This window comes from Grammomys surdaster, unplaced genomic scaffold (genome assembly GCF_004785775.1).
Source record: "Grammomys surdaster isolate TR1022 unplaced genomic scaffold, NIH_TR_1.0 125976, whole genome shotgun sequence".
In the NCBI taxonomy this organism is placed as follows: domain Eukaryota; kingdom Metazoa; phylum Chordata; class Mammalia; order Rodentia; family Muridae; genus Grammomys; species Grammomys surdaster.
In genome coordinates this window covers 1,880,217-1,903,078 of record NW_021620792.1, presented here as the reverse complement: position 1 = coordinate 1,903,078, position 22,862 = coordinate 1,880,217, and the positions used below count along the sequence as shown (strand labels likewise).

Here is a 22,862-nt window from a genome sequence, read left to right as displayed (position 1 = left end):
ATGACTCTGGGCAGGGGTGAGGGGACACGGGATGACACTAGGCAGGGGTGAGGGAGCACGGGATGACCCTGGGCAGGGGTGAGGGGACACAGGATGACTCTGGGCAGGGGTGAGGGGACACGGGATGACACTAGGCAGGGTTGAGGGGGCACGGGATGACACTAAGCAGGGGTGAGGGGATACAGGATGATACTCTGGGCAGGGGATGACACTCAGTGGACAGGGGACTGTGTAGTCAGACAGGCTGAGCTGGGAAGGGACAGAGGGATGATCAGGACACAGTACATCTGGGCAGGGTGTAACCTGGGCCAGCTTCCTGGTCCTCTCCCAGGTCTGAGGTTGCCTTGGTGTAGGTCACAGGCTGTGTGTGACCATGGAAAGCAAACCCTCAGGGTCAGAGCTTGGTAGAAGGACAACGCAATGGAGTGCCACCCCAGACCCCAGTGTCAGGAAACCTCTCTAGCTCCAGAGAAACATCTGCACCCAAGGCCACCAGTGATTCTACTCGGTCTACCTCAGCTGCCCCACCTGCCCCCTCAGTAGGCCAGCTGGACGTGCTGAGGAGCAGGCTGTGTGGATGCAGCCAGCCCATGCGGCGGCGACACACAGCTCTGTGTGGCTACAAGGGCACCATGATACACTTGGTTCCCAGCCTGTGGCTGACAACAGTAACCTTGGGCAGCCTGGTGGCCAACACCATGCTACAGACACAAAGACAGAGCTCAGAGAAGGGAGGCATTCCCCCAGCCATGGCAAGGAGCAGAAGACTGCCATGCACTAGACAGCATGTACATCTCCCCAGCACAGTGTCACTGCTGTGAGTGTAACTCAAGGGCCCACTGGCCACACAGACTTGAGCCACAGCCACCTAAAGTCACTTTCGCATGTCAGTGTCACTGACCACTCCTCACTGGTTGGAGCCACCAGACTCTGGAGCCTGACTGAGACCTCCCGTACATCAGAGGCTCAGGACACAAGCACAGCCATAGCCCAGCCCTCCCTGCAGAGGGGTGAGTCACATCCTTCCCACAGTCCTTCACTTCCTTGGCATCTATCTACGGAGCAGTCCTGCCCTCCGCCTAGGGCTGCATCCCAGGGAGCTGGGCATTGGGGTGCAGTGATAGCCTGGCCAAGATGGAGATGACAAGGGAGAAATAAAGTGTGGATTCCAATATTTACCAGCATCAACGTAAAGGGGAGAGACGCGACAGGACAGCAGCCACACAGCCCTGACACTGCCGCCCAGCCATGAGCCGAGCCTCCTGGGTGTGTCTTCAGGAACCCTGGCCCCGGCTAGTTTCCATGCCTCGCAATGAGGAATTGCTCTTATGTCAAAATGTATCACCCAGGTTCAACTGGAGGCCTGGGGTGCTGAGGGGAAGAACCAACCCCAGGACAGGTGGCACCTACAGACTGAACACAGCCTGAGGTCCCAACCTCCAACACTAACGATCAACAAATGCAGGACCAGGAGAAGAAACATCTCAGGATAAGACTGTGAGCAGGTTTGAGGGGACTTTTGGTCTGAGACCACCATGCCACTTCCTGACAGACGCTAGGAAGGGATATCCAGAAGGTCCAGCCAGCTACCCGAGTGTGACAACCACGACGTGTCAGGGTCAAAGAAGAGGGACAGGGAAGTGATGATCCACATGGGACTATTATGGCCTCTGGACAACCCTCGGTGACAGTGAGCAGAGACACCTCAGCCTGGGCGAGGATCTGAACCCTCCTTCTGCCAACCTTGGTACTTGTCTTTGCTTTTCTTGCTGCCGTAGACTCCTATGTGCGTACACCTGACTATACAGAAACCACAGAAAATGGGCTATGGTCTACACCCCTGCAACCCCAGCCTGAAGGCCCAGCACTCGGGGGCGGAGGCAGGCAGGAAGTGCAAGCTCATCCTCCGCTAACAGGACACCTGAGACTACCCTGAACTACATGGGAACGTCAAACCAAACAATGAAGTCCACACAGCAGCTGGGCCTCCACAGTGCCCACTCCACAGCAGCCTCACGGGTCCTCACACGTGCCGACCCAGATGCTTCAGGCTCTCAGAGTGGCAGGCACTCCTGAGCATCAGTCTGGATGACGGAGAGTTGTCCTGTACCTACTGTCAAAGTTGTGCCCTCCCCCTCCCCACAGTGAGCTAAGGGGATCTGCTGCTGTTTCCTATCCTGACCACCAGGGGGCACTGTGACCCCAGAGCTGCCACAGAGGGACCACCTATCAATTCCAATGGAGAGTCAAGGTTCCCACAGCCTCTTTGAAATCCCTGTCAATACACTCAAAGGTCTCTACAACCTGTGACTAATAAATTAAAACTTGGCCACCTCAAGAGGCGACATCCCAAGGATCCACTCTTTAAAGGACATTTGACATGCCTATGAAATCTATCTGCAGGCAGAATGAAGGGCACCCGGCCAGCGGCCTCATGATGGCCTTCCCGCACCCCCACCCTCCTCCCAGCTCTGCCCACAGCATGGTGACCCCAGACTCTGCTCTCACCAGTCTCCTGTTCCGCCTCGGCTTTCTCTGCAGGCTGCTCAGGTTGGGAATCTTTCTTCTGGGGGGCTGTGCCAAAGACGCCAATTGGAGCCCACTCCAGGTACAGGGGGACATGGTGGAACTGCAGAAAAAGGGGTGTCAAGGCTGTGAGTCCCCATCAAAGACCTAGCTAGAGACTCAGTGCTGCCTGGCAGAAGGGCCAGAGATGACAGAGCCAGGAGAAGCCGGGTACAGAGCCCTTCCTGCACGGGCAGGGCTCAGGACCCTTTGTACATCCAGGTACCTGAGCGCAGCCTTCAGACACTAATGTGAGACACACGTCATGAAGCACCAAAGTCCCAGGCAGACGGAAATTCCTGGTACTGAGCTGTTAGTGCCTCGCCAGGACACAGTCAAGTCCTGACCTTGAGCCCCAGCCTGACTGTGACCTTGAGCCCCAGACTGACTGTGACCTTGGCAATAGGAGGCGAATCTTGGGGTGAGACCGTGCTATCTGGCTGAGCTGCAATTTTAATGCAGAGGTCTGGAGGGCAGACGGAATGGGATGGGCAGAGGTGACGGGTGAGACTGGACTGACAAGCTGAGAGACCAGAGTCCACCGAGCTGGCGGCCCCTTGTCACAACAGCCTGGGAAGCTCAGATCTGTTATCTTCTCTTTAATCAAAAGCCAGGAGGCAGTCCCTGGTATAGCAGTAATGTTCACCATAGAGCAGCAGGCTCAGAGCCTGCGTGGTTTGGGCGGGGCCTGTGTGGTTTGGGCGGGGCCTGTGTGGTTTGGGCGGGGCCTTGTGGTTTGGGAGGAGCCTGTGTGTGGGAGGCCCATGCCAGCCTGGGGGCAGCTCGAGCTCTTATAGTCTCTGGTGCCACCAAGATCAGTGGCCATACCTTGGAATAGGCCAGGTGCCTGAAAGCCTTGCGGGCCTCCAGTGGCTCCAGGAACTCGACAATGGCCGTGATGCCACCTTCAGGCAGGAGCACGCGGCCCAAGCTGCCGAAGCGGCTGAAGATCTCCTGTAGCTCTGCCGCCAGCGTACCTGCCGGGAGGTTCTTAGCCAGGATCACAGTCTTACTCCGTTCTGCTGCAGCCTGAGGAAAGATGAATGTGTGGGGGACAACAGAGGGGGGTGACCTCAGCATGGCTTCAGTACTGGACGCTGGTGGCAGCCTCAGCAGAGAAGCCCCATCAGGACCCCTAGCAAACAGGCTTGGAAAGCAGAGCTGGGGTTGGGGGGACTGGGGGGTGTTCGATCTCAGGTTTCTTGTTCACTCCAAGACCCACAGACAGCTCTGCAGAGGGGCTGGTGCCTGAGAGACCACACCTCTCCAATTCACCCCAAGCCACACAAGTTCAACAGTCTCCAACCACAACCCAGACTGGAGAGCCCAAGGTGGCCCCATGGGCTTCCAAAGGACGAGAGCCACTTCTCAATGCCCAGGCTCCTTCCTGGCAGCACAGACCTGTCCCCTATGTGTAGAAGGCAGGAAGAGCTACAGACTTTCGTCCCTGAGTGCACCCTATGCTCTGCAGGGCATAGACTGAGGGACCAGTCCTGCAGACTGACTCTTGGCTCAGGTTCCCATCACTCACAGGACCCGTCTTTCCAGTATCCCAGGAAACTCTGTCCTAGCTCTGAATGAGTGTGGACTCACTGTGTGCGGTAAGGACTCATTGTATGCGGTAAGGACTCACTGTGTGCGGTAAGAACTCACCTGGCTGAAAGAGTCCAGGCAGACACCATTGTCGATAAGGAAGCTGCGGACCTCCTGGACCAGCTGGGTCTCCCCCAGAGCCACACGCACAGCCACACTGCCCTGGGTCTCCTGTGGGAGGAAGGGAAGAGGCCCAGGTGCTGTCAGGAGGTGGCTCAGAGGGAAACGCCTGTGTCCACACCCATCAGTCTGCAGACTGGAGGTCCCCAGGCCTCAGACTCCTCTGGATGTGCAGAGTAAACCTGGGAGTCCTCGGTCCCTTTCCAGCTTTGCCTTGTCCCGTGGCTCATGACCCCCGCCCCTGGCTTTCCTCGGGGAGAGGGCCCTGCTGTCCTTCCTACAGCTCATTGCCTGCAGGGGCTTCCGACGCACCCACCTCAGCCTGAGCCGGCTCCTACCCCAGCCTCTCACAGATTACCCCAGGTTACAGTCACTGGGTTAGCAGCCCAGTGGGGCTATGACCGCTCCTTTGTGTCTTTCTCCAGTAGAGGGCACCAAAGAGCAAGTCCCCTTCAGTCCTGGGTATGGCTGACATCTGAGCCACAGAAACTGCCCCCTTAACTTAGGTCAGGCTGTGTCTGCTCAAAACAGTGTCCAGTGTCTCTAAACGTGGCCCACACCATTCAGTCTCCAGTCAGTTAAACCCACACCAGCACCAGACGAATACGGAGAAAATGGCTCGGGCTGTTTTCATGTTGAACACATGTTACAATCACAGTATTTTAGGTATGCTGACTTAGGCCATGAAAGATAACTCTGCCTGCTTCCCCTGGCTTCTCTGAAATACCATCATTCTCACATATGTGGTACATTCAGTGTCCAGGGTCAGGGCTGAGCCTGTGTCTGGGGAGAAGGGTAAGTGACAAGGGAGGGGAGGAGCTGCGAGCAAAATCACAGGCATTCTGTGCCGAGCATCAGGTGCCGAGCACGCTCCCACCGCAGGCTCGGCCTGAGGTAACTCAGCAGCTGCCACGTCCAGACACCCGGGAGAGGCCATGATTCACTCACGTGGTCAAACACTTGGCTCTTGGTGGCGTTGTACTTCTGTGCGATGGCGTCAGCCACGGCATTTGGCCCCATAAACAGCGTGTTCCAGTTGTGACAGCTGAGGAGTGTGGGCAGAACAGAAGTCACGTGGGGGCCGACAGGCCGACTCCTTCTCAGAAGCCCGAGCCCCTCCCTCCAGCTCCCTGCCACAGACCAAGCACACGGCGAGGCCCGGAGACTAGCAGACTGAGGACCCCAGGTCTCAGCTCGGGGACTCTGCACTCTGCACACAGCCTCTCCTACATCCGCACCGTGCGCAGACGGTGGGAAGACCCTGCTCTGCTCTCCCCTTCCCGCGAATGGGCAAAGTGAGGCCTTGAAAAGCCATGGATGAGGTGCACAAGAAGAGCGGAGGGTGGGGTCAGGGGCAGCAGACCCGCGGGCTCAGTGGCCGCTGTGGAGCTGACAAGGACCTGGAGCTGTTGGCTTTGTCCATGGCTTCCTTCTTCTTCTTGTAGGAGGATCCCGGGGTGTTGGCCTCCTGGCTGGCTTCTTTCTTGATGGTGGAAGGTAGGACGTGGAGCATCCTGCCCTGGAGGGGATGGAAGGAGGCTGAAACACAGCTCCACCCTCAGGAACGCCACCTCAGGTCACAAGTGCACTAGAGCTACGTCTGACTGGAGGGGACAGCAGAGGGACCGTGTGGTTTGTGGCAATTTGGATGAGAATGACCCCAGAGGCTCACATATTGGAATGTTTGGTCCCCAGTTTGTGGGACTATGTGGGATTAAGAGCTGTGGCCTTGGAGGAGGTGAGTCTCCGGAGGTGGGCTTCAAGGTCTCAAAAACCTACACCATTTCCAGTTAGCTCCTGTCTTGGCCTCATGCTTACTGACAGAGACCTGTTCTCTCAACTGCTGGTCTACTGGCGCGCTCCCCGTCCTGACACTCATGGACTCACCCTCTCAATCTGAGCCCCCCCACCAACAGTTTAAGACCTAGTTCCTCTCCATCTGTATCACAAAGGGACCTGCCATTGTGGTGAGGCCAGCTGACACCACTGCATACAGGAGACATGGTTCATGTTTTTAAAAAGATTTACATAGACATATTTATGTCTGTGTGTATGTGTGCCTGAGCGTATGTGCACCATGTGTGTGCAGTGCCTTCAGAGGCCAGAAGAGGGCGTCATAGAGTCCCTGGAGCCGGAGATCCAGGTGGTTGTATGTGGCCCAGCATGACTTCTGAGAAACAAACTTTGGTCCTCTAGAAGAGCAGGAAATGCTTTTTTCTTTTTCTCTCTTTTTTTTCTTTTTTCTTTTTTTGTCTTTTGAGTCAAACCCTCATTGGCCTGGAATTCCATTCGTAGACCAAGCTGACTTTGAATTCACAGAAATCCACCTGCTTCTGCTTCCTGAGTGCTGTGGGCCCACTCAGGAAGTGCCCTAACTGCCGAGCCACCTCTCCAGCTCAGGAAACTGCTTACAGTACCCATGGCCCCAGAAACCCGCATCCTGTCATTTTCTGTCCCTCCAGTGAGAGAATAGGAGGTCTACACAGGTGGACGCAGGTTCATCTATAAACCATGAACAAATATGTCAAACAGGCTGCCTGGACTTGGGCAGGCGTGCTGTGCCCACCCCCTGCTGCCACAGGCAAACAGCCTGAATGCTTGGGCACACCATGGCTACCAATACTTGTAGCTTCATCTTTCGCTGAGGAACTGTTTCAGAAGGCATAGAGCACGGTTTCATTCAACAAATATTCTTTAAGGATCCAGTGTGTGCCAGGCTGCCTCGAACAGCAAATGACAAGGCCAGACCACTGCCTTTAGAAATCTCACCCTCTAAAAGCTCACGTGATGTCAGCATAGCGGGCCACTGTGGGCTTTCAGGCCTGAAATGCACAGACACACAGACACAGACAGACACAGACGCACACCTGTGCCTACTTCCTTAAGCCCAACAGCCCGACGAGGCCAGGGCTAACTTACCTGGAATACCTGCCCATCTACCTCAGCATAGGCCTTCACAGCGTGCTCAGGGAACATGAAGGTGACAAAGGCAAAGCCCTTTGGCTTCTTGGTCAGGCTGTCAATGGGGTAGTGGAGTTCTGACAGGGGACCTGGAGATGGGAGAAGTGTCAGTCAGTTGTGGGCCAGAGGACTGGGTAACAGGAATACAATGGCCAGGCAATGGGCTCGACTGGTGAGATCAGCAAATGGCTGTTCTGGAGCAGCCCAGACTGCTGGGTCCCTCAGGACAGCATGGCGACACCATGCCAGCTTACCAGCCAGCTTACCAGCCCAGGGCCAAAGGTATCTGTGAGTCAATTCTCAGGAGAGGTGCAGGCTGTACACCCGTTCTGCTACCTGCTCTCACGTACTTATCAACACAGGCCCATGTCCTCACCTATAAAGTGCCACAAGATCCCTGCCTCACAGGACAAGTGTGGGGTGAGTTGTGCTAACACATGAGTGCAGGCAACAGTGCCCCCTGCAGGTGGTGCCATTAAGTGCCGAAACATCACCATGCAAATTAGGCCGTGTTTGCCACTCTGAACACAGAATAGGATCATGTTCCCACGAGCCTCTTGTCTTCCCAGATGGACACTCACAGTCTAGACAAGTCCTCTCCTGTCTAGTCTGGCCATGTCAGCCAGGAGGCAGGAGGGTCTGCCTAGCACAAGAGCTGTGGGTACACTGGGAGGTTTCAGCCCAGAGAACTATTCTTACTGTTGCTGTTGTTGTAGTTTCTTAGGCTGAAAACTCACTGGCTGTAGGTTACAAGGCTGTTATACTTGTGGGGTCAGGATTATGTCACAAAGGGCAGCAAGGCTCTAGATGGAGCTGGGGACCTGACACTTGCAACATGTCTGCAGTAACTCCTGTGTCTCTTCTAAGGACAGGCTGGGTGTGGAGGCTGAGACAGGACGGGCCCCTGGAGCTGCCTTGCCTGTCCTGTCTGAGCCTCCATAGTGCCTAGGAAGGACGGGATAGCAGTGTGGACAGCCCGAGGGAGACACTGCTCTCTCTTCTGCTCCATATTCTGAGAAAGTGAAGAGACCTGTTTATGTAGTAGGGATGCTATGGCACCCTCAGCAGTAGGGCGCTTTGTCTGATTTCTACAGAGGAGCTTCTAGCTGACAGAGATGTCACCCAGGACCAAGCAGAGACACCACTCACCGTAGGCAGAGAACAGCTTCTCCAGGTCCTCCTCGGAGCTGGTGTAGGACAGGTTCCGAACAAAGAGCCTCCCAGAGTCGGCCAGGTCTTCCTCCTCCTCATTCTCCCCGAGGGTTCGGCCTTGCCAAGGTGTGGTGCTCTTTGGGGGAACACGGACAGTGGGGGCCTGCTTTTCCCTGAACACCTCGATATAGCGTCCACCTGCATGAAGACGGGGGTCAGAGCTGTGGTGTGTCTCCCAAGGTCCCTCTGTCCTGCTGCTGCTCAGAGCCTGCTGTTCCCACGTGTGATTGTGTCTACAGTGTACAGTTTCCTAGGCTGCAGCTGGACCCACTGGGACTTCACTCACCTTGGCAGTGCAACCAAGGTGCTGGGAGCTTGTGGGCCATCCCAGACCACAGGAGTCAGTAGCTGGGTCCTGGGGCCACCCCAAATCCCTGTGGCTGATCTGGGAAGGCATCACATGATAGCCCACCCCACTTCAGCCAGCACCCATCCCCCTCATCCACTCAGTGCTCCATCAGTACCCACTACCTGACCTGCTAACAGGACTCCCCTCCCCCCTCAGTGTGACTTTCCTCTATCAGTGGCCCACACCTGCCTCTGAGCCAAGTCAGTCAGTGACACAGACTGTTGTAGAGACCAAGAAAGCTGCTCCAGGAGGCCAGAGCGCAGGGTAACAGTAGTCCCTGCTCTACCCGTCCCTCAGATCAATGGCATCATCCACCCACGCCGCCCATGATTCTTTCTGGGTTCGCTCTGTGGTTGCTCCAGGGAGAGGGACTGTGGACTCCCTGCTGGATCTCAGCACTAGCGTGTGACATCAGCACAGGGCCGCCCTCGCTGACGGCTGACCCCCTTACCCATGTATTCACGGTTGCACTTCAGAGCTTTCTTGACTTCTTCCTCACTGCTGAGGTCCACAAAGACATACCCTGAGTGAGGACAGGGACAAGGAGAGCCACAGGCTGTCAACCTCCAGGACACACATACCCCCCCATACATCCTACACCCCAACAGCTCAGACAAGGGGGCTGTGTGAGCGCAGATGTGGACCCCAGGAGTGAGCAGCAGGGCTCCCTCCCTGTCCCGGCCCCACGCTGCTCCTGAACACTCTCTAGAGAAGGGTTGATGGAGGCTATGCTGTGACCCGGTTCAGGATGGCCAGGGTCATCGTCATGACCACTGTCCCTGAAGCTCAGATCCAGACCTGGAATCCTTCCTGAGGGGGAGCCTGACCCTATGAGTCGGCAGAGCAGGGCCATCCCTTCCCTAGAAGACTTAAAGTCACATGTCCTGGGTCACAGGGCTGTCTGATGACAATGCCACAGCATGTCCCAAAGCCCAAGAGTTTGCCACAAGCAAGATGAGGCTGTTCTTTCTGTCCAGCTCTCTCTTCTGTTCTCTGCAGAGACACGACCTACCCATGAAGTACTTCACCCACTTCATGCTCCAGGAGTCTCCCAGGGCAGACCAGCTGAGGGACTGTTCTTAATCGGATCCAGCCTCCCCAGGACCCCGCCCCCCAACCCCTCTGTCCCCATGGACCTGCTCCTAGGCTGGAAGTGAACACACACACACACTGACTAAAGTCCCGCATGGCTGAGCCCATGTTAGATCTTTCCCAGCCCTGCCTGTGCCCTCAGGAGCAAGCGCCGTGTGTTTTCCAGCCACAGGCCCAGCTGGCTCTCTTCCTGCTCCCTGCCCAGTCTCTAACGTGTCGTGACCAGGGCACCCCCCTTAGCAGCAGACCAATGCTGCCACAGTTCCCAGAATGGGCAGGGCAGCTCTCAGGGGCAGCTCCTCGGCTCCCCACTCCTGGGTAACAGGCCCACGGCGCAGTGTACAGGCACTGAGGCCAATCCTGTCCGCGTGTCTGAGGTGACAGTGCTCCGAAGCAGCTAAGCTGGGATGAAGCCCCTCTAGCCCACACCGCCCTCTTCAGGATTAAAGGTGAGAGGGGTGCTGGGGAAGAAACAAGCCACGAGATGGAGACTGGGCTGCCCCTAATGCACAGGCGCTCTCTTCCCCAGATGCTCTGCCCAGGCAGCCTCTTCCTGCCAAGGACTCTTATAGCCCGCAGGCCGCAGGTTCCCTGAAGCCACAGCGCCCTGGTGTGTGGCTCTGAAATGTAGCTCAGCTCCTGCTCCGTTCCTCACGGCCTTCTGGTCCCGCCCCAGCTCTGACGCTGGCTAATCACCAGACTCTCTGCCTTATGACAGCCAAATCAAATGCTCGGTGGCCAGGAGACCCCGGCTGACCAGGGGCCCATGGTTGGCAGCCCCAGCATCGCCAGGGTGGCCCTTCCGTCTCACCTGTCTTGTTCCCATGAGCATTTCTCACAATCCGGATGGCCACTGGCTTCAGAGGAGCTAGGAATTCCGTGACATTTTTCTGGAATGAAAAGAAGTGTTTCCCTTCTATCCTTTTCTTTTTAGAAAAAAAACAAGTTTAATATTTCGTTAGACCTGTTAAAAAGTCTCTCAGCATTTTCTCTTAGAATTTTAAGCACTGGACAAGTACACTAGGAATGCGGCTCAGTGGCCGAGTGCTTGCCCCTGGTTCCTCAAAACAGACAACTAAGTGCCTGCTGACTGGTCTCACGGTACCAGTTAAGTTAGCGATACAGCATGCAGCTGGGGATTGAACTTAGGTCCTCAGGCTTGCAGCAAGCACTCTACCCACTGAACTATCCAGCCCCATGTCCCCTCCCTTTTTAACAGCAAGCCTCCAGCCTGGCACCAATGGGAGGGAATGGAAGCAGTGTTCACAGTGCCACTTGTCCCCTGACATGATCAGCAGCCCCTAGCCTGGCTCCGTCTGGCTCTTGACTTCACTTGATCCTGGAACACCCACCCTCCCTTTCCAAATGCGTACCTCAGTGACATTGAATGGGGCTCCCCGGAGCTTCACAGTGTGGGGGGTAGTGGGTTCCTTTTGGCTGGCTGGCTTCTCTACCTGGGGGACCATGAAGAGGAGGTAGACATGGTGAGCGTCATGTGGTGAGCTCGTGTGGCCGGGGGCGGCTGGGATGCCCTGGAGGAGCTGGAAGGGCACCAGCTGCCCGGGGAGCTGGAGGACGAGCGCTGTGAGAATCCCTGTTTGCTGTGAGGTGAGCCTGGATAGAGCTGGAGGAGGCAGCTGCGCACAGGGCCTGGTGAGCCACCGGCACACTAATAGAGGCCCTGGTGCCAGGAAGGAGCCTAGAGGCACCACTGAGGCAGGGCTTGCCCAGTGTCCCGCTGAGAGTACAACTCCACAGGGATGCTGGGGTCAAGATCCACTATTCTGGAGTGCCAACAACTCCCAAGGGCCTCTGCTCCTGATTTCTCCTTTGAAGCCCAAACCTGTCCTGACTAGAACTCTTTCCCTGTCAAAGTCTGTTCTGGACTGCTGTGTACCCCGATTTCTTTCATCACACGAACCCCAAGGGGTGTGGTCCCACCCGAGTCTCTAAGTGTCTTGTCTCTGCAGCAGAGAGGGCCTCCTGGTGGGAGATGAGGGGCCATCAAGGTCTCAGCCATCTTTGGATTCTAAGCCTCAGGCTCCCAGCCCCAGCCCTCACTGCGGGTGCCTCACCTGGGCAGAGGACTGTAACGTGAGTTACTGACTTGTGAGGGATATTACCCAGCATACAGTGACACACTCATCTATCTGTCAGTCGTAAGCTTCCTCACATCTATCTTGCTGCTAAATACAAGGCAGCACCTGCCCAGCTCACTGATAACCCACAACTCCAGGAGCAGATGGCTTTCCCCGGATCAAAACAGGAACCTAAGGAGGACACCTATGGGCAACGTGGCCTTCCCTTCCAGGCAATCCTCTAGGGAAGAGGCTGCAGGGACCCTAGGGTGACCCAGGCCCAGTGTATTCTTCAGTCCTCACAGACACAGACAGACAGACAGACACAAAACTTGTGCATGTGCGCACAGACAGACACACACACAGACACACACACGCACACACATACCTTGCCAGCAGCTTCCTGGGGCCTCGGGCTTCCAGGCGCGGCTCCCCGGATCACACCCGCTTGCTTGGCTGGGGAGGCAGGGGAGTCCCCCTCATCCTCAGCCTCACTTCCTTCTTCACAGTTCACCGCCTCGTCTTCACTGTCCTCTTCGTCCTCATCCTCAGAGGACACCTCAGCCCGCACCATCTTGGATTTCAAGTAGTCCATGTCTGACAGCTCCTTCTGCACTGCCGCCTTTGGCTGCAGGCCTTGTTCCTCTGGGGACACAGAGGTCAGCGACCATAGTGAGCAGAGACAGCATACCCAGCATGGCCAAGGCCCTCACACATGCAGTGCCGGGTGGGCAACTGGGCACACTTGACTGTACGTGTCTTTCCATCCCGTGGCACGTGGAGAGCTGTGGCTCCCTTTCACTAGCCCGATCCCTTTCCAGCCTCCTTCCCCCATATGTGTGTGTAGATGTGTGCATGTGAGTGCAGTGCCCACAGAGGCCAGAAGAGGGGGCCAGATCCCCTGGGGATGGAGTTTAGGGCAACTGTGAGCCATCATGTGGGCCTGGGCACTGAACTCAGATCTTCTGGAAGAGGATTAAGAGTACTTAACAGCTAAGACAATCTCCCCAGCACCCCAAGGTCCCCTTTTAGGTTTATCTTTAAACAATCGTTAGAAATAACGCACAACACAGCTACCCCCCCCTTTTGCTTATTGGCAGAGATTGTTATAATCCATCTGCTCAGGAAAATCCATGTGAGTGGACTACAGTCCTTATCAGATGCCAGGTGTGTGTGTGTGTGTGTGTGTGTGTGTGTGCACGCACGCGGAACAGTGTGGTTTGCACACAAGTGCAAAAGACACCTGGTGTGACATATTCTGATGAAAATGGTTGGGCAAGAGGAATCGGGAAGGGAGGAAGGGAGTTACCAGGTCAGACTGACTGAGCAGAGGAACACAGCCACCCCTTACACTGTAGCATGCGTGACCCCCTGTGACCCTCCTAGCACACGGTGAGGCTGTGGCTCTGCTTACCACCCTCCAGGGGTTTCCCGTGCTGGGGTGGAGATTGAACTCTCCTCCCCCAGCTCCATCTGCATTAGGTCCTGAAACTAAGATCACCTCTCAGGCCGCTGTGCCGTCCTTCCCTCTGAGACTCTCCTTGCTGTTCCCCACTTCCTCTGCGGCTCCACCCATAGTCCCAGAGTCCTCGCCTGGCTCAGCAGACATTACCAGGCTGAGCTGTGTTAGTCCTACATACTCACCTGTCAAAAACAACAGCCCTCACTGTGGACCACAGCTTACAGTCTATGTTCTGTGATCTGATTGGCTGCTTACCAGCCACAGTAGGGCCCATGAGGGCATGACACCCTACCACTACCCCCTGGAGCTACAGGAGCCCTTCCAGAAAGCTTCCCAGGCCCCGTCCTGCCTTCTTGGCACACCCATCACCACACATGCCCCCTGGGAACTACCTGCCTTGCCCCTCTACTCTCACCAGGATGACACCTGCACAGGTACAGAGATTCTTGGGGTCTTTTCTCACTGGTGTGTCCCCAGTCCCCAGGGCTGTGCCCAGCATACTGTCCATGAATGGTGAATACTGGCTGAGTCAGGTGACCAGATCTGCCCGGGGAGACACACCAATGGGTAGGCTGCTCATACCCCAGATGCCTGGAGGGTGTAGCACCTGGCTGGCCCTCTCCAGCTAAGTCCTGTTTAGCCATGTGTAAGGGACAAATGACATGGCTCCTGCCCCTGAACAGAGCCAGCAGGGCATGGGCCTCCATGAGTGTTGATGGTTGCTGTGCGCATAAGGCTTGTTTGTATAATAATGTACATATTTTTGGTCTTCCTTCAAGGAAGGTCCTCTCTGTCAAGGTTAACGATACCATGATAATCAGAGACAGCATGAGTCTGGGAGGTGAGGGTGTTTCTATGTCTCAGTAAAATGGTAGAATGCTGTGACCTTCAGGACAACCCTTTAGGCTGTGAGAGAGAACACTGAAAACATGAGTTCAAAAATACATAATTTCCCAAGTATGCAAACTATAAGAATGCAATATGAACTGTGTAAGAAGCTTCACAGATCTAAAGGAACAGAGGCAGCTGCACTGTGAGCCAGCTCGTCAGAAAGATGTGAAGGCAGGCAGGTTCCTGAGTTTAAGGTCAGCCTGGGACAGAAGGAGTTTAGGCCCAGGCCCAGGCCCAGGCCTAGTAGGAATGTTAATTTCAGGCTGGGGGTCCCACCCAGCTAGCTTATTGTCTGTGCTTGTGCTGGCTGTCTCTTTCTAAGAATCAAAGGGTGCTGATTCTTGGGATAACCAAAAAGGAACCTGAGACAATGACTGAATTGATATGTAAATAAAAACTGGGCTTCCATCTGCAAGAGATGAGCTACCCAAGAGTTTTTAGAATTGCAAAAAACCTGTTTAAAAAAAAAAAAAAAAAGCTGTGTGATCTCCAGAGAAAGCAGAGCATAGAACAATCAGGAAAGCTGTCTTGAGCAGAATAAAGGCCGTCAGTTTATAACCCAATTTCACCTTGGTTTCGTGGCTCCCTGACACCCTTTCTCTCAAAAACCCTTCTCCAAGCCGAGGCTGGTCCTTGGCACTTTTCTTAGCCCTTGTCACCAGAGAGCATCACACAAGGTGTCCTTTGTATGTCTGTGCTAAACATATGGTACTTGTGTCCATCAGGCCAAGGCTTGGCAAAGGCCCTCAAACTCCCAGGATGTACACTTACCTCCAGGGTCCTCTTGGGCTAGCTCCTCCTCACTCTCCTGCCCAGAGTCGGAGTCGGAATTGGAGTCAGAGTCGAAGTTCAGATAGTCACTTGATGGCTTGGTTTTCATTTTCGGGAGGTCAGAATCCAAAGCGTCATTTGCCCATGTGACCACCTGGGTCCTCTTCTGATGAACTGACAGGAACTCCTGGAACTCGGCATCTTTCTTTAGCTATGGGAATACAGCCAGGTGGGAGAGGCAGGAGGAGGAACAGGAGGACGGAGATGAGGCAGAGCTTCAGGAGGCTCAGTTCTCCAGCCCTCCTCCCTCTCAATGCTCACAGGCCTCCCTTTCCACCCACAGAACATTCACCTTCTCCAGGTCACTGGACACCTTTTTCTTCTTGTTGTCCTGAAAGTAGAAGGCAGACAGGCTCACATCGACACTGGGGAAGGGAAAGCGGTGCAATGCCCTGGGCGCACCTACCTTTCCTGACACTCCCAACTCTTTCCCAGCCAGAGACCACCCTGCCATCACTGGGCACAGGGCTGGGGGCGCCGCCTACATACTTTTTTAGTGTCTGAGGGAACTGAGTCTTGCGATGGCAGGCTTGGCTTCTGGGCATGTTTGCTCCAAGCTCGGGGCTTTGACGGGTCTCCAAAGGACTTGCAGAATTCTACCTGCATGAGAAAGAGGGCTGGCTTCCAAAGCTGCTGAGGTCCCTAAGCACGTGAGTCCCCGTCAGCACAGGAGCACAGGTTCCCCAGAGTGCAGTGGTCACTGACCTGCTATCTGCTTTAAAGTGACTCACTTTCATTCCTAGCCTAGACACTGTCCCCACAAAAGTCATGCTGTCATTTACAGAGGACTAATTCTGTCTCCCACGCGGTCCAGAAGAAGGTGACAGGAAATGTTACTGTCTCCTTTGCTCAGACCAAAAAGTCAAAGTGGAGATTGGGTGGCCCAGGAAGCAGGTGACACAACGGAGACAGGACTTGGGGTACATAGGGACTGGGAGCCCACATCACACCTCAGGCCCACAGAGGATGTCTAGGAGGCAGCCCCTGTCGAGCGCACAGCAACAGGGGGCAATGGCCACGAGTCAGGTGACTTTACCACAAGGCAAGTTCAGTCATGGCAGAAAACAAGCCCAGGGTATCAGGGACAGTTGGGTGACCACAGGAGTGTGGAAGAATGCCAGGGACCACACATGAAGTGATGCATCCCTCGGCCCTGGCACCTCCGATGCATTCTCGGAGACGGCCTTAGGGAGGACACCTCCACAAGCCATGCCCAGATGGTCCAGGCTGTTACTGTTCAGCAAACCACTTTCTCCTGGCGATGGATGCCCCTGGAGAAGTAACTCTGTTCATCAGTTCTATCACACTTATAACTCGTGCATACGGTACAAAGGTCAAACAACAGGAAAGGGTACAGTGAGTACTTCAACTCCTCAGAAATTATGGAGAGGGCCCAGCGAGCAGTGGAGCCTCTCAGGCAATGATGCTGGCCGGGCACTCAGAAGCTTGTGTGGCACTGAGGTAAGGCGAACTGTCTATGGCCGGCAGGATGAGACTCCCTCAGACTCACCGTGATCCGGGACGTGTCTATAAAGCTCCTGTGGAAATGGTTCAGTGCTGCCTGGGCCTCCTCCTCCGACTTGAAACCTATGAAGCCAAACTTTCGGAACTTGCCGTCTTTGGTGAACTTGAGGCTGCAGTCGGTCAGCGTGCCAAAGGCGGCAAACAGCTGCCGGAATCGCTCCTCCTTCATCTAGAGCAGAGGGGTATAATGAGAGAGAAGCTGAGGAGGGGGGTCCCCTGGATCGAAGAGACAAACAAGCTAGAAGCCTAGAGGTCCTGGAGGGACACCTGATGTGAGCAAGTGGCAACAAGTACTTTTCTTAAAGTGGCCAGATCCTGGCTCAGAGTCTGACACCCACCCGCTGAGCACCCCTGAGCAAGCTACTCAGTTCTTTAAAAAGGAAATGAAACTTCAAGGTATCTCAGAAAAAAAAAAAAGTCTCTTTCTTATCTTGTCCCCTTTGAGGACAACATCAATTACAGCTTCCACCCTGAGGCTGTAACAGCAAACAGATACTCAACAGAGGCTTATCCAAATAAACAAAGGTAAGAGAAGCTATGTAAATGTTTGTTATTTGTTAACCTTGAGAGCCAGAGAATAATGGAGCCCATTAAAGATGCCCACACCCTGGTCCCCAGCACCTGGGGTTGTACTATAGTATACAGCTAAGGGGAGTGCAGCCCTGGCTGGCCTCAAACTAGAGATCTGCCTGCCTCACTTCCCAGTCCCAGAGCACATGATCCACCACACCCAGATATTGCAAAAGGGATTTTCCAGATGTGTTTTTAAAACCTGGTGATGAAGGCAGGCATGGTCATTCACACCTTTAATCCTAGCACTCTGGAGGCTGAGGCAAGCAGATTCCTTTAGTTTGAGCCAGCCTGGTCTACATGTTAAGTTCCAGGCCAGCTAGGGCTACTAAATGAGATCCTGTCTCAGAAAAGGAAAAAGAAAAAAGGGGAAAAAAAAACCCTAAGATGAGGGTACAGTGGAGAGGCAGAAGCAGGGGGATGGCACAATCAACATCAGGCAGGGATATAGACTTAAGAGGCTGTTTTTTAAAAAAAGTGAACACCCCCCCAAACCAACAAACAAAATCCCAAGTTGGGGAGATCATTCTGAGTCTTGGGGTACTTGAGTGCCAATCTGTGAGGTAGGAGGCTCAGAATCTGAGGAAGGCTAGCGGGAGGGGGAAGGGATGGGGAGGGAATCAGGAAACCAAGTGTTCTTGATCTTAAGGACTGGGGATGATGGAAGCAGCCATGAGTCAGAGACAGCAATGGCCAGAAGACCCGAAGAAGCCTAAGAAGACCGGCTGGCAGCCATGCCCAGACCTACACTGTGATGTAATTATGTCGAAGGGCTAGACCCTCTTGCAGGCTGCCAGTCCCTGACAGGAACTTCACATTAGGCTGGCTAACCTCCAAAACGGTAAAAATAGAAACAAACAGCCGGGCAATGGTGGTGCATGCCTTTAATCCCAGCACTTGGGAGGCAGAGGCAGGCGGATTTCTGAGTTCGAGGCCAGCCTGGTCTACAGAGTGAGTTCCAGGACAGCCTGGGCTATGAAGAGAAACCCTGTCACGAAAACCAAAAAACAAACAAACAAACACGATACTGTTTCAACCACTTTCCCAAGGGAAGGATGGGAAATTAACATGATGCCATTACAATGTTGGTAAACAGTTCCGTGGTGGGGACAGCTGGCCCCTACCATTCTCACACTGGCCAGAGTTTTGTGTGTGGCTCTAGACCTGTGCGTCAAGACCCTTTTGGGGGACACTCATCAGATAGCCCACATACCAGATATTTACATTATATTCACAACAGTAGAAAATTACAGTTACGAAGTAGCAACAAAATACCTTTATGGCTAGGACATCATCTTGCTATGTAATCCAGGCTGGCCTTGAACTTGCCACCCTCTGCCTATGGAAAGCTGACAACAGGTGTGTGCACCTCTACACTCTGTAGCTAAGTTTGCTCTGTGTTAGTGACACGGTATGTGTTCTAGTCTGCTTCCTGTTGTGATACCTACGCATCAAGGACAAAGGATACAAAGCGATTTGGGGAGGAAAACCGTTTGTTTGGCTTACGGGTCTCAATCACAGTCCATCACCCAGGAAAGCCAAGGCAAGAACTGAAGCAGAAACGGTAGAGGAACTCTGCATACTAACTTGCCCAGCCAGCATTTGTATGTATACAGCCCAGGAACACCTGCCGAGGCGTGACAGCACCCACAGTGGGCTGGACCTTCCCAAACCAATCACTCTTCAAAATATCACAAGCTAATCCTAGGGAAGCAATTCATCAACTCAAGTTCCCTCTTCGTAAGTGGCTCCGGTCTGTGTCAAATTTATCAAAATTACCCAGCACAACAAGGAGGGGTCCTCGGGAGTGCTCTCCATCCAGCCGGCCTATCACCACACACACGCGCTCATTTCTTCTTTTACCCGGCACTGCCAGGCTCTGCCATCATGCCTGAGTTGCCCGCTCTCCACTAACAGACAAACCACTAAATGCCGTTTCCATTACTCGAGTCCTCCGGTCATCTCCCCAATTGTTTCCCACAACAGTCTTGAGAGTGGGACAGAGAACAGTGTGGACCAAGAGGACTGGGGTCCGAGGCACAAGGTGGGGGCCGGCAACAGCCCGGAGCAGGGCTATCCGGTTTAGGGGCAGGCACGCATGAGGTGGCAACAGTGTCACTGGTGATAATTATAACAACCGTAGCCACTTTCCGGCTTGCTTAGCGGTGAGAACAGGGTGCCGCCTCACTGAGTTCCGGACTTTCCCCGTCCTGTCCCTGACTTAGGATCCCTCCATCTTTCACCCTCCTTTCCGGGACCTCCGCTTCCATTTCCGGGCCCCATCCCCAGGTCCCGCTCACCCCATTTGGGAGGTTCTTCACGATCAGACGCGACATGGCTCTCAGGTTCCCCTCGTTTCTGACTCACGATACCCGCGACAGCAACTTCCCACAACTTTCACGCCGCCACACTGGGCGCCGCCATCTTTAGCAAGTCACGTGGCCCCCGAAGCGTTCCACCCGGAAGTAGGTGTGGCCTCACTGGGATGTCACACCCTCAAGGCGGAGTGGGAGGAGGCCGGAGCGCTAGGGTACTGCGCAGGCGCAGTTTCTCCGCCAGGTCTTGAGAGACTCGAAGGCCCCTACAAGGAAGGCAGGGCGCGCGATGTCTAAACCTCACAGGATGACTGGCATCTGGGAAAGATCACAGATTCTTGCTTCCTAGGAAATAAAATTTAAAGGCAGAGGCAGGCGGATCTCCGAGTTCCAGGAAAGCCAGGGCTGCACAGAGAACCCCCGTTTCAAAAATAAAATATTAAAGATTTATTTATTGTGAATATATACATATATAAATGTGTGTGTGTATATACACACATATCCGTGTATTATATGTGTGTACATGTCCCAGGCTCAAATGTGTAGATCAGAAAACAACATGCTTGCTGGAGTCGGGGAGTCAATCCCGACTTTACCTGGTGGGGCTTGGGGATCAAACTTACACTCTGAACAATCTCACCAGCCCTCTCACTTCCTTTTCAGGATAGGGAAGCTGAGGCTTAGAGAAACTGCCAGGCCCTGACTCAGTGACCAAGCATGTCCCGTGGATATTATCACAGGGTTTGACTACTGGGAATAACAACCCTACTTTGCAGGCAGGTGAAGTGAGGACCCGAGGAGTGGAGCTACTCCATTCATTCCTGTAGGTTCTCAGTAGAAAGGGAGATTAGAACCAGGATCCCCACAGTGAGTACTGACAGCTTCAACTGACAGCAACCTTACAGGCACCCCACGGGGCTCCGGGAAGCTTTTATCCCCTGCCAACCTGGCAGCTGAGTTCCTAGCCAGAACTCCTTCCTCTGAGGGCTTGGTGCTTGCTGTAATAAGCTAGGGTAGTTATCCCAGGCCTCAAGGGTGTAAGACTATTCAGAGCCTTCTCTGGACCTGCTCTTAGGTTGGGGAGGTTTTAGATGTTTCTCTTCAGAAAGAACACAATCTTTTATGATTTCCCACAATGCATTGGCTGCACCCTGTGTCTTCCCCCAAGGTGTTTACCACCACCACCACCACCACCTTCTCCTCCTCCTCCTCCTCCTCCTCCTCCTCCTCCTCCTCCTCAAAAACATTTCACGCCATCTCCCCATATCCTTTATTGTTACCGTTGGCAGCTTTATTAAGATAGACTCGCCGGGCTGTGGTGGCGCACACCTTTAATCCCAGCACTCGGGAGGCAGAGGCAGGCGGATTTCTGAGTTAGAGGCCAGCCTGGTCTACAGAGTGAGTTCCAGGACAGCCAGGGCTACACAGAGAAACCCTGTCTCAAAAAATCAAAAAAAAAAAATGAGAGAGAGAGTCCAGATGCCACACAATTCACCCGTGTAAAGTGGACGGTCAGGTAAAGGCACTTGTGGGCAAGTCTGACAGCATGAGGTCACCCCCCCACCCTTGGTTCCTCATAGTGGGAGGAGAAAACCAACCTTAGAACATTTTTATTGTTCTATTTTTATTGAAAAGAAAATTGCAGCTAGGCAGTGGTGGCACACGCCTTTAATCCCAGTGCTTAGGAGGCAGAGGCAGGCAGATCTCTGAGTTAAGGCCAGCCTGGTCTACAGAACTAGCTCTAGGACAGCCAGGGCTAAACCATTTTTCAGGTAACATAGTTTGATCATGGCTTCCCCTCCCCTCTCCCACCTGATCCTTCCTGCTTCCCAAGCAACCCAACTCCCAACACTTTTGTTTTCTTTAGAGAGCAAAAAGGCAACAAAACAAACAAAAACTGTAAAGAAAAGGAAGAGGAGGAGGAGGAGAAAAGAGAGAGAGAGAAAGAAAGAAAGACACAAGAAACACACATTCACCCATATCAGCACAAAATTAGAAACTATTATATACAAGCAAACGTTCAATCATTTCCTTCCCTCTGGGAACTTAGAATCTACCTGGCATCTTTATGTTTCTTTCCTGGCTGATTTTCTCTTCACATATTGATTTTAAGGTTCACCTATGTCTCTGCATGAATCATTCTTCATTCCATTTCCCTGATGGCTAGTGTCAAATGTCAGACCTCGGTATGTTTGTGTATCCAAACATTAGCCTAAGGTATCCGGGTGGATGCACCCCATGGCTATTGTGAATAACGTTGCTGAGAACATCTGTGTTCGTGCATGTCTCTGTGGGGACAGGTGTCTTCATTTCTCACGGGCACGGTCCTAGGGATGGAATTTCCAGGCCATACGTAACTCTCCGTAGGAACTCCTGATCAAATAATTTTGCAAACTGTCTGCATCCTTATATATTTCTGAAGGGGGCTTATGAAAAATGTTCATTTCCCTTCCTTCCGTTCTCATTGGTTCTTTTAAAATTACATCCGTCCCACTGTTTGTTACTGCAGATTTGATTGGCTGGAGAGGGTAGCCATCTTTGTCTCTGAACCCACCCCATCCCTGAACTCCAAAACCAACTCAAGCACAATGCCCCAATCAGCATCTTCCTCTGTGAGCTCCAGAGGCAAGGAGCTCACGGGTCCAACTGAGCTGCAGAGCTGTGCATGCAGAAGTCAGGGGCTGGGACCGGGAGGGAGGGGCTTATTCGGGAAAGTACTTCCTAGGAGCCAACTATGGTGGCTAGTGCTTGGAACCCCGGTGCTGGGGAGACCAGAAGGCAGGGAAAGGGGGATCCTTGGGGTTTGCTGGCCAGCCCCTCTAGACTATCTAGTGAGCTCCAGGATAGGAGGAACCTCGTCTCGTAGGAGGTTGACCACGTTCCTAAGGATGACACCTGGGTTTGTCTTCTGGCTTCCACATGCACGCACTCACACACCCTCCCATATATGTGTACACATGCGCGCGCACACACACACACACACAAACACACGAGATTTAAAAATAAATCGTTGCCAGGAGCACACTCAAGCTGATTTCCAAGCTATAAGGCAGGCAGCTGCTTTCTCCACGTTTTGATTCCAATAAGGCTTCATCAGACCCATCTTCCCGAAGCTCCCCACCAGGAACCAGGTGGAGCCAGCAACAGCTGCTTATTGAATGCTGATTGCCGGCAGAGCAATATATATTTCAGACATCTGGGTGGTTTGTGAACAGAGCCAGGTGGCTCTGTATAGTCTCTGCGGGAATGAAGTAAGCCGGAGGCAGATGTGGCACGCCAAGGGATATCGGAAGCGGCAT

At 53.8% G+C, this 22,862-nt stretch overlaps 1 protein-coding gene across 1 annotated transcript in view; it reads right to left on the bottom strand.

The window, feature by feature from the left end:
- Positions 1–19,679, bottom strand: part of Rbm19 (RNA binding motif protein 19) — an 87,260-nt gene extending 67,581 nt beyond the window's left edge. The window contains exons 1-16 of the mRNA XM_028753916.1: positions 19,549–19,679; positions 16,665–16,847; positions 15,644–15,754; positions 15,447–15,485; positions 15,095–15,305; positions 12,359–12,615; positions 11,266–11,346; positions 10,704–10,782; positions 9,252–9,323; positions 8,389–8,589; positions 7,198–7,328; positions 5,679–5,797; positions 5,227–5,323; positions 4,219–4,329; positions 3,394–3,594; positions 2,509–2,629 (exon numbers count right to left, since the gene is read on the bottom strand). Coding sequence (XP_028609749.1) covers positions 2,509–2,629; positions 3,394–3,594; positions 4,219–4,329; positions 5,227–5,323; positions 5,679–5,797; positions 7,198–7,328; positions 8,389–8,589; positions 9,252–9,323; positions 10,704–10,782; positions 11,266–11,346; positions 12,359–12,615; positions 15,095–15,305; positions 15,447–15,485; positions 15,644–15,754; positions 16,665–16,847; positions 19,549–19,584 — 2,050 coding nt within the window. The 5' untranslated portion in view covers positions 19,585–19,679. The remainder of the gene's footprint in view (positions 1–2,508; positions 2,630–3,393; positions 3,595–4,218; positions 4,330–5,226; positions 5,324–5,678; positions 5,798–7,197; positions 7,329–8,388; positions 8,590–9,251; positions 9,324–10,703; positions 10,783–11,265; positions 11,347–12,358; positions 12,616–15,094; positions 15,306–15,446; positions 15,486–15,643; positions 15,755–16,664; positions 16,848–19,548) is intronic.
- Positions 19,680–22,862: the final 3,183 nt, after the last annotated feature.